This window comes from Epinephelus lanceolatus, chromosome 9 (assembly GCF_041903045.1).
Source record: "Epinephelus lanceolatus isolate andai-2023 chromosome 9, ASM4190304v1, whole genome shotgun sequence".
Taxonomy (NCBI): Eukaryota; Metazoa; Chordata; class Actinopteri; order Perciformes; family Serranidae; genus Epinephelus; species Epinephelus lanceolatus.
In genome coordinates this window covers 21,379,844-21,390,582 of record NC_135742.1, presented here as the reverse complement: position 1 = coordinate 21,390,582, position 10,739 = coordinate 21,379,844, and the positions used below count along the sequence as shown (strand labels likewise).

Genomic DNA, 10,739 nt, shown 5'->3' with positions numbered 1-10,739 from the left:
AATGCAGAAAAATAAAGAAAAACTGAAAGCTTCGATGTAAAATGTGCAGAACTGGAAGCTGAACTCATTTACCAATAGATGCTAAGAGCTGAAATACATTGCTAGAGAAGGTGGAAGCTAAACTCTAAAACTGTCAAAGGTTAAAATTAACTGAAAAGGCTATAATAAGATATGCTGAAGCACTGCTGTAACAGTAGTAGAAGTAGTAGTAGTTGTAGCAGAAGTAGTAGAAGTTGCAGTGGTTGTAGCAGTTATAGTAGCAGTAGTAGTTTTAGTAGTAGTAGTAGTAGAAGAAGTAGTTGTAGTAGTAGTTGCAGTAGTGATAGCAGTAGCAGAAGTACCAGCAGCAGTTGTAAAAGTAGTAGATTTAGAAGTGGTAAAAGTAGTTTTGGTAGTAGCTGTGGTACCAGAAGTTGTAGTCATAGCAAGAGTAGTAGTAGTAGCAGCAGATGTGGTCGTAGCAGTAGTAGTAGTAGTAGTATTGGTGGTAGTAGTTTTAGTTGTAGCAGTAATCGTAGGAGCTAATTAACCTTACTATATAATGACGAAAACTCTGTCTGCGTGTGTGTCTGTGTGTCTGTTCCACGTTTTTCTCCTCACTGACTTGGTCAATCCATGTGAAATTTGGCACAGTGGTAGAGGGTCATGGGAGGATGCAAATGAAGCAACATTACATCAATTGGCCGAAGGGGGGCGCTATAGCAACTGATTGAAATTACAAAATTTGAATGGGCATATTTCATGCCCCGTATGTCGTAGAGACATGAAACTTTGCACAGAGATGCCTCTCCTCATGAGAAACAAATACACCTCAAGAACCCATAACTTCCAGTTCTATAGATTTTCCGCCATTTTTAATTTTTTGAAAAACACTTAAAATCCATCTCTTCCTAGGAAGTTTGACCAATCTGCATGAAACTCGATGAACATAATCTAGGGACCAATATCTAAAGTTCCCTCTTGGCAAAAGTTGGAGGAAAACTTACTAAAACTGAGCTTCTATAAGGCAATGAATATTGCGGGTTTCACCGATCACCACGCAAATTTGTAGGCATATGACCACACATAATCTGAGGGGATCCCTCCATTATTGACCTTAGCAAACAAAATGGGGGCGCTACAGAGCTAATTTCTTTTCTAGGCCTAACCGCCATATCAATTTTTACTAAACTTTACTAAACTTACTTTACTAAACTAGGTGGTGCTATAACAACAGAAAAATGCTTAAAAATGGCTAAAATGCGACCGATCGCTGTGGCTCCCCCGTGGCCGAATGTTTGGGTTTTCTTCTAATTTTTGTCATGGTATGGTATGCTGTACTTAATCACAGAAACTGTCAGTGTGTCATTCTGTCAGTCAGTCATTCTGTCTGTCCCACGTTTTTCTACTCATTGACGTGGTCAATCTATGTGAAGCTGCACATAGGCATTGAGGATTAGCATAGGTAGAAGGTGACAAAGCTACCAATGGGTATGGACTAGTTTGATAGTAATTTGCAGGACTTTATGTGTAACGTATAGCTACTTTTATTTGAGTAAAAGAGCTGAATACCTCTTCCACCCTGACATACAAACACCTGTTGCTACCAACTGAGCTATCATCATGATGAAAGACTGTGAGAGTGCAGCTGAAAGGTCTGGACAAAGCTGGTAGGAGGACCTTGAGCTGAGATATTTTTTTTGTCAAACTAGGTTTTATTTGTTACTTTCTGACACATTTTCTCACAGGATGTTATCAAGAAAAAAAAGAGGTCAACATGTTTCCCTCACGAAGGACAACAAAAGAAAGAGTGGCCTTGTAGTTTATTTTTAGAGCTAACCTAAACGCTAACACTCTTTGACATTTATATTTTTGTACCCTGTTTGGAAATCCCCGTCTTTGTAGCAGCATGTTTTGTTTGATTTGTTATGCCAACCACTAGAGCGTTTGTCTGATTGTCTCATTCATCAAATTAAGCGAGTCGCTTGGCTGAAGACGAAGACAGGAAATTGTAACACTCTTCATTAAGGAGAGCGGTTGCTATTTATGTTGCGATGACAACTCTGTCTCTGCACCCCTGGGAGAGACCATCCCCAATATCTGCACTCAATAATGGATTCAGGTTTCTAATTATACTCCATCTCACTCTTTCTTTCTCCCTCCTCTTGTCTCTCTGACTGTCACTCAGCCAGCTCTCATAATAATTATAGCTGTTGGCCATCATAAAAAGGCTGTTACAGAAATAAACCAAGGCCTCAGTAGAAAACATGGACAGTTATGTGAGTGAGTGAGATGCGTGGGTAACGCTAACCATCTAGTTGTAGCGAGGTAGACTATGGTGAGCTGTTTCTATAGGGTACATCAGGAACTGGGCTGCAGCAGTTATACTAAATGCTGATTTCAATGAATGTTTTACAACACTACTTCTCCTGGTTATCACAAAAATAAGTCAAAATGAAGTCATGGGTCTTTATAACCTGCCACTCATGGGAAACAATGGGCCCCAGGGCACAAACATGCAGAAGGCCCCACCACCTCTCCTGCATAGAAACAAGGCAGGCTGGCTGTACAGTTCTTTTTGTTGTTATTTTATGTCTCTTTGTGGTCCTCATGCATCTCCCTGTAGTGTGGTGTCTCTTTATAGCTGCTTCGTGTCTTTCTAAAGTTGTTTTGTGTGTCTTTGGGGTCTTTTGCATCTCTTTGTCGTAGTTATGCATCCCTTGTTGTTGTTTTTTTTTTTTTGTCTCTTCGTGGTCATTTTGTGTCCATTTGTAGTTATTTTGTGTTTCTTTGTAATCATTTTGTGTCACTTTGTAGTCATTCTCACTCTCCTCTCTATGTAGTTCTTTTGTGTCTCTTTGTAGTTGTTTTGGGTGTCTTTGCGGTCCTTTTGCATCTTGTGGTAGTAGTTATGCATCTCGCTGTGGTTTTGCATCTCTGTCTCTTTGTAGTCATTCTGAGTCTCTTTGTAGTTGTTTTGCATTTCTTTGTAGTCATTCTGAGTCTCTATGTAGTTGTTTGATGTCTGTTTGTGGTTGTTTTGGGTGCCTCTGTGGTCCCTTCGCATCTCGTTGTAGTTGTTACATCGCTCTGTGGTTTTGTGTCTCTTTGTGGTCATTTTGTGTTTTTGTAATTTTTTGGGGGTGTCTCTATGTGGTTGTTATGTGTTTCCTTGTAGTCATGTTGATTCTCTTTGTAGTTGTTTGTCTCTCTTTTTATGGTCATTTTCTGACTTTTTGTAGTTTTTAATCCTCCTTTTAAAGTCTTTGTGATTATCTGTGTGTCTCTTTTGCAGCTTTTTTCATTTCTTTTTAACGTTATTGTATCTCTTTGTGGGCATTTTCAGTCTCTTCCAGGTCAGTTTGTGTCTCTTTGAAAGACTTTTTGCAGGTGAAGGCCAGGGAACCTGGCACTTTGGGCTCCTGGGCCTGTGCTCAGTAGGCATGTTCGATTATCCATCCATGCTGTCATGAAAGTAGCCTGGGTCAAGACTTCTGAATCCCCCTTAAATCTCCATAATCCAAAAGGAAAGTCAGTCTGATTATCAGGCCACCACTGAGGACAGTAAGATCTTGTTTTAGGTAGTTTTAGTACTTTAATTTGGGAGAGTGGCAGTCTTAGGATGAATTTACATTTATCAGCTACACATGGTGGGTGTTTTATAGCCTGATTCCAGTATTTTAGGCCCCTGTCATTCTCCAGGTTACATCAGGGTTGTCTCCTATAATGAAGTCTGATCATCAGGTCCTGATGGGAGCTGGTACAGTACTAATATGCTCCAGTTTAGTCCAGTATTTAGATCTAATCGTCTAATGATAGGCAGCTCCCTCTGCTGGTATGAACCACTAACTACAGCAGCACTGTTTTGAATAAAGTTTATTTGGTTTACAGGTTCCCTCAAACATGGCCGCCTTAGCAACCACACGATGTGCCGAAAAACACTGCTCGGTAACTATCACAGAGCTATTTACTGTAGTTGTGCTCAAAGGTACATATATTAGTTAACTTAGTCGACATTTTAATTATCTCAAGTGTTTAATATTTTCAGGGTAAGCAGGAGATATGATGTAGTGACGGGCTAGCGGTCCAGTGCTAGCTAACGTTAACGTTAGCTGAGAGGAAGAGCACCTGCTAACGTTAACTTAACGGTTTTATTTTAGCTTTACACACTAGCCACTAAAGTACCGCTATCTGATGTACACTTACTGTCCGCGCTTACTGTCATTAATTTGTGTAATTATTTTGGAGTGTTTGTAGCACTTTTAAGAGGATAAATCACTCCTACTAGCTTCTGTCCGAAAATGGATGCCTTGTGTGTCCCTTGGTTACCGATTGTGCTGCGGTGCCATTTTACGAGGATCTCCGTGCTCCATTATCGGACAGGTTGAGGACGCTCAATCCAAACTGGATTACATTTACACCTGCAGGTGTTATACAGTACACTATGAGCAGCATTTGTGTTTTCCTTTCACTGAATGAACTTGAGCAGGGAGATGGAGACTCCAGCAGTACCCAGCAGCTCTGCACATCACCTCCTGTCAGCAGTGACTGCAGTGATCAGAGGCAGAGAGCTGCACTGTTTCTCAGGGAAGCTGAGAAAAACAGGAGGCTGTAAGTGAAGCTATTCTGTTTTATTTTACATTTAATTCTAGATCACTGTAGAGATACCGTGGCTGGATAAAATGACAAGAGAGCACCACAATAAGTGATATCCATCATTACCTTAAAATCGATGTGTCTTCACCTGTTAATCATGTAATATATGTCTCTCTTCACAGGATTGAAAAGTTGGAGAAGGAGAGGACACTGAGTGTTCAGTGCAGGAAGAATGGGTGGACAGATGTGCCTGGAGAACTGGAGCAGTACGAGAAAGTGCTGGAGGAAGAAAGAAATGCTGAGAGTTGGTCTTTCTTTTCATTGCAGTAGCCTAATTTTTTCCCCAGATGTTTTAATGTGGTGGGGTGATAGGACCCCTGAGACAGCATTATTACCATGGGGTATAAAATACTGTGAAGTGGGGTAATAGCAGTAAACCAAAGTTAAAGTAAATACTACCCTCAACACTCAATGTTGATTAAAAAAAACTGCTATTCATTATTTTTATGCATCTTTTGTCTTTAGAGGTGAATCTTCAGAAGCAGCTAGTGAAGATTCATAATGGTGTGAGGAAATTTCAGAGACAGCTAACAGATGTGAAGCCGACTCCTGAGTGTAAGTTTTATACCTAGCAGTGTTTCTTCATAGTACCTTAAAAACAATCATACGGTGTTATTCTATCATTTATTGAGCCATCTTGTGAGACAATCAGTATTTTTTTGTCATCATTAATATCAATATTTGTGCCATTCTGCCACATCAGTCTCTCCGTCTCAATTTCTCTCTCTGTCTCTCCCTCTCTTTATGTATCATTTTGTCATATGGATAACTGTAAATTTATAATGTTCTGGACACATGACATGTATTGCACGTCAGTGATGTTTCTGCATTTCCTGTTGGGCTTACAGTGATTGAAAGACTGGAGGAAATAATGTCAGAGGTGGAAATCTCAATCAACACCCTAAAGGAGGAGCAGCGGTCATGGTAACAGCACACACTAATACTAACCATTTTAGACCAATATTGATTTAGAAACCAGGAAAATATAAGTAAAGTCTAAAATGTAATGCACTTTAACAAAATAACTCTTTAAAGGAATACTTCACCTGCAAGATAATCATTTGTATGTCGGTTATTATAACAATTATTTATTGATTGATTGGGGACAACATTAACAACAGCAAAACTATATCAAAACATGAGTTTACAAGCTCTCACACAACTCATGCAGTATAATCCAAGTCTCTTATCTAGCCGTATGCTGAGTTCTTCCCAAACACGTGGCTTTTGTGAAAACTTAATGATTTAAAACATGTTAATACGAACAGTACAGCGCATGGCTGAGTAGCGTGTCTGGGCACATGCAGAGATGAGATACACGTGCATGTTCAGGCATGCTCAGGGCGCACTACATGTAAGCAGAAGTGTTTTAAATCATAATGTTTACATGAAAATGCATGTGTTTGGGAAATACTGAGAATACAGCTGGATAAATGAGACTTGGATTATACTGCATGAGTTTTGAGTTTCGATATAGGTTTGCTGTTGTTAAACACGGTCCCAGTTTACTTCAGTTCAGGAAGAATTTTCGCATTTTTTGGATTACTCGTTCACCGTGGAGGCATGCGAGAAAAACAGAATTTTCTTCCCAAATTCAGCACAGTGAGTAATTGCTATACAAATAGTCATTTTACAGTTGAAGTATTCTTTTAACAAATATTATCTTCAACTGTTGATGTTCAGTTAATCACAGACATGGAGAACACAATGTTATAAATATTGCAAACACATTATTTAATAGAATGCAATCCAGTACTCGAGGATGGGCAATGTTTTTAATCCAGTGAACAAAATTGTAGTTAAATAAAAACACCTCAGCACAGCATTCTCAGACAAGTCAAACTAAAAGTTAAACTATTACATGGCAATGTTCACCCAAGCAGGCAGACAAGTAACAGCAACAGATCAGTGTTTGCGGCACACTTGCTATGAATACATTAATTCTAATAAATTAACTGTACATGAAATATGAATGGTCGCTCTTTGTGTGTCTCTGCTTCTCTCAGTTTTGAGGAACTTATGAAGGAGGAGAGGACGTGCAGACAGGAGATCGCTGCTTATGAGAAGAAGATTGAAAACTGGAGCCTTGCTGTCAAATTAGACCCCAAACTACCCACAGCGCCCACTGTTAAGGTCTGCCTCTCCTCATCTTCCTCTTTTCTGTATTTTCTCTATTGTACATCAGTATACAATGAAAAGAGGAGGGAGAGCCGGGATTGTGTTTGAATATTGAATCTTAGAATTAGATTGTGCAATATAAATAACGGAAGATGTTACACCTTTTGCGCTCTTGAGACGAAAAAAAATCAAACTTGTTTTAAATTATGAGAAAGTGTTACTGTATAAGTGTATAATTTGTGTAGTGTTAGGAGTCGACAGGCAAAAAACGTATCTTGTTCTCAGTGTCTGTTTTCAAAATGCGTCCAGAATTCTGAGCCATGCCTTCATGGTGTTATTTTTTCCTTAAGACCAAACCCCCGGACAGAGACCTCCCTGTAGAGGTCAGAGCACTGGAGGCTTTCCTGCTGAAGACAGGAGGCCCTTGTGGTGGCTGGGACCAATATGACCACCAAGCCTTCCTCAAAGTAAGACATTATTGTTACTCTGCTTCGATAACTTTCTTCTGCCATCTTCCACTCACAGATCATTGTAGACAGTCACTGAACACAACCACTTAAACTCAGTGTTCGATGTTTTGCCTCAGGCACCTTAAGCAGATGCTAAGCCAAAGGTCAGTTGCTGCAGGATCCCTGTCTGACTTACTCTAATCTGTTCAAATGTACAGGTCTGGACAAAGCACAGTGGGCGAGCAGCCTACAGGAAGGAGGCCAAGCTGTACCTGCCTGGTAAAACACTGGAGGAGATAGAGGAACATGAGGACTGGTATCAGGAGCTGATCCACTTGCAGGACAGAAAGAGAGAGGTACAGATAACACATGTATGAGCTCTAAAGGAAAGCGAACCTCATTGTGACAGTTACATCGTAAACACAACAGTCCTCAAGCTGTGAGCATCACATGAAGCAGCATGTGGCGATGAAAAATAAGAAAAAGCACCACATCTCATCAAGGGCGTAGGTTTTTTTTTAATATTTGGGGTGGCACATATTAAGCAGGGGCTCTGAGGGTCCCCTCCCAAGAAATTTTAAGCAGCAAACACTTCACTCCCTGCATTGTGGTGATTTCTGTGCTTGATTTTGTGCCTTTTTCTGCATCAATTTGTGGTGGAAATATCTTGGTATTTCCTGCTTCAACCATACATAGTTACTTGATCTTCTTTCCACTTTATGGCAGATTGCAAACATTGGTTTTGAGGTAGCATACGGCCACCACCTTCTTTACTGGAGGCAGTGTTTGGGGTCTATGATTCGCTTTCTAACAGTTCACCGAGTTGAAAGTCCTCTGCCACTTTCGTGTTTTTATTAATGTGAGAGCAGATACATGTGCTCTAAATCAGGGGTTCTCAACCTTTTGTAACCTAAGGTCCACTTTAGATTGTTAGAAAAAAATTCAGAGGACCACCTTCCCAAATAAATAATAAAAAACATTACATGACCAAAAACAAGGTAAAAAAAACTGGGCTGTAAGTATGTGTTATGTCACTGTTAGCTGTCAAGATAAGGTAAGAGATAAGATAAAATAAGAGTCTGCTCTGTCCTCTCTTGTATAGTGCATTAGTGTTGTCTGTCCAGTCCAGTTTGTTATTCAGATGAACACCCAAGTACTTGTAAAATTTCACCATCTCAATGTCCACTCACCACCAGCTTTTTTTTTTTCCTGCATTGATCTGGAGGTGGTTATTCTGGCACCAGCCCATAAATGTTGTGATGGCTTTCTGAAGTATGTTCCTTTTTCTTCAGGAAATATTCTCTTGACATCTTTGGCACAGGGTTGTCTCCCACATCACATTTTTCATTTCAAAAACCAATCCATCTCGTGTCACTGCATCCAGGCTCTTTTTATTCTGTATAAACATGACCTAACCTGGAGCTCAGGAAGAGGTGTTTGGTAGCTTTGGTAATGACCTCTAAATATTTTGCAGTTTCCATCAATTTCCACTACTTGTTTTCCTTCCATACCCAGGCTATTCAGCGGTGGAAAGCCAGCAAGCATCAGGAACGCCAGACCAGAATACAAAGTCAGGAGGAGGCGGAGGAGGCAGGAAGGAGGGAGAAGGAGGCCAAGAGCAAAGCCCACCAACACAGGTGAGTCAGAAGTAGAGCAAACATATAAACAAAAAGCAAACATTGATTTCATGGCCAAAGCAGTGAAGTGCACCTCCAAGTCATAAGATCTGACCAGATCTCATGAGCACTGGAGGTGTTTGATTGGTCGCCTCGAGTACAGGGGAATTTGAGGGCTTTGTTTGCTCATAGTCTTTGTTATTGTCACCTTGGTGTCACATCTTTATTAGTTAGTTCTATCATCTTCTGTTTAAGAACTGAGGAGGAGAAGAGGGAGGCAGCACGTCAACTGGAGGAGTGGAGGGAGGAGAAGAGAAGAAACAAAGAACAGGAAGAGGAGCAGAGGCTAGCAGAGGAGATACAGAAGAGGAGGCGGTCAAAGGTATTGTAGTTATGGTAATTTATCATCAAAGATAGTGCTTTGTATGTTTGAAAGGTGCATGTTTGAAAGAAATATTTGGCTTTATCAAAATTATTTCTGTTTATCAGGAAGAGCGTCGCCGCCAGCTGGAAGTGAAACTGACAATTGAGGAGCAGCTACGACTAAAGAGAGAGGAGGAGGAGGAACAGAGGAGGAGGTTAAGAGAGGAGGAAGAGAGGGAGATGGAGGAGAGGAGAAGGGAGGCAACAAAGGGCATCAAACGCTTTAATGAGAGGGTACGGAGTCTAAGAATCACAGAGATGCAGAGAAACTCCAGTCGCAAGAGCACCGTTTTTGTTATGTGACGTCGTGATGTATTTAAGGAATGTACATTTTTTTCAAATGTCTGAATAAATAGTGAGGGTAATGTTAGTAGACAAGTCACTATGGTATGTAAAATACAAAGGGTGTCTTTGCCTTTCTGCAGGACCTTAAACAGGTGGAGGCAAAGCTTCAGAAGAAACAGCTGAGGGAGAAAGAGGAAGAGGAAAGACAGAAGAGAATCACTGCTAAGTTGAAAGAGAAAGTAAGAGTTATTCTGTAAACAAGTCAAATGATGAACAAAAAGAGAAACATTTAACCACAAATTTAAATATCTGAAATAAACATGGTTTTGTTCCTCATTCAGGTGGATAGTCACATCAGCAGAGACCCCTCCAGGCTTACCCGTCCCACTAAGGGATGGGAAGAGCGAATGAAACACGTTGGACCTTCAGGAGGAGGGCCTATGTTACAGATGTTTCACAGGTGTGATTACCTAAACATTTATACAGTCACTAGCCCACAACATTTGTTAGGCAGAAACAGGTGCATTGAACATCCTGTTTTGTTATGCACTACCTTTTAATATGGTGGTAATTAATTCAATTCGACTCAAAGAGCTTTATTGACATGGGAAACATATGTTACATTGTCAAAGCAAGTGTGAACTAAATACAGAAATTGTATGTACAATAGGTAAGGATCGAATTTGGTTTATAGAAACATCACTGCTGATTTAACACCACTTACACACCCACCAAATGAAAGAAAACATACACATACCTCAAATCCTGTTGCACACTGTTGCACGTCATTTCACACTGTATTATGGAAACATTTCGATCAACCCAGAAAGCGATTTCAGATTGAACGTGTCCTAGGTTCATATTAAGGAATGTGTAGGGTAATAATTGTGGGTTGATGTCTGAAACACTGAAACCTTCTGTCATTGTGTTTCAGAGCTGTTCCCACATGGAGACAAGGCCTGTGATAAGCAACAGTGAAATTCAACTGAACAATCCTGAGATGCATTCAATGTGTTGTCTGTTTTTATTGTAATTAAATTCAATGAAAAAATTTACACTAAAGGCCTTTAGCACCAGATTGTGCCCTTTTTTTAATCTACTGTGTGCTGCTGTTTCAGGTTTTGTACAATCTATGAATTATAAAACTGTAAAATAAAAGCTTGTCACAGTTTTGTATAAATCTCAACTTCTGGTGGTCTGTTTTTGCTTTGTT

At 40.1% G+C, this 10,739-nt stretch overlaps 1 protein-coding gene across 2 annotated transcripts; it reads left to right on the top strand.

Moving 5' to 3' along the window:
* The first annotated feature begins 3,187 nt into the window (after positions 1–3,187).
* Positions 3,188–10,712, top strand: ccdc112 (coiled-coil domain containing 112). Of its 2 annotated transcripts, none has more exons than XM_033620298.2 (14): positions 3,188–3,927; positions 4,469–4,590; positions 4,758–4,879; positions 5,101–5,190; positions 5,484–5,559; positions 6,642–6,768; positions 7,104–7,220; positions 7,421–7,558; positions 8,718–8,839; positions 9,074–9,200; positions 9,308–9,475; positions 9,667–9,765; positions 9,868–9,986; positions 10,461–10,712. In XM_033620298.2, the coding sequence occupies exons 1-14, from the start codon at positions 3,883–3,885 to the stop codon at positions 10,489–10,491; spliced, it is 1,503 nt and encodes a 500-aa protein (XP_033476189.1). In that variant the 5' UTR covers positions 3,188–3,882; the 3' UTR covers positions 10,492–10,712. The 2 variants fall into 2 exon arrangements, with proteins under 2 accessions (XP_033476189.1, XP_033476188.1); XM_033620297.2 differs by having other exon boundaries at positions 4,466–4,590.
* The last annotated feature ends 27 nt before the right edge of the window (positions 10,713–10,739 follow it).

Coding starts and splice junctions, on each gene's coding strand:
- ccdc112 (XM_033620297.2), top strand. CDS start 3,883: ATGGCCGCCTTAGCAACCACACGATGTGCCGAAAAACACTGCTCG. Junction 5,560..6,641: donor AAGGAGGAGCAGCGGTCATG/GTAACAGCACAC, acceptor TGCTTCTCTCAG/TTTTGAGGAACTTATGAAGG. Junction 7,221..7,420: donor ACCACCAAGCCTTCCTCAAA/GTAAGACATTAT, acceptor TCAAATGTACAG/GTCTGGACAAAGCACAGTGG.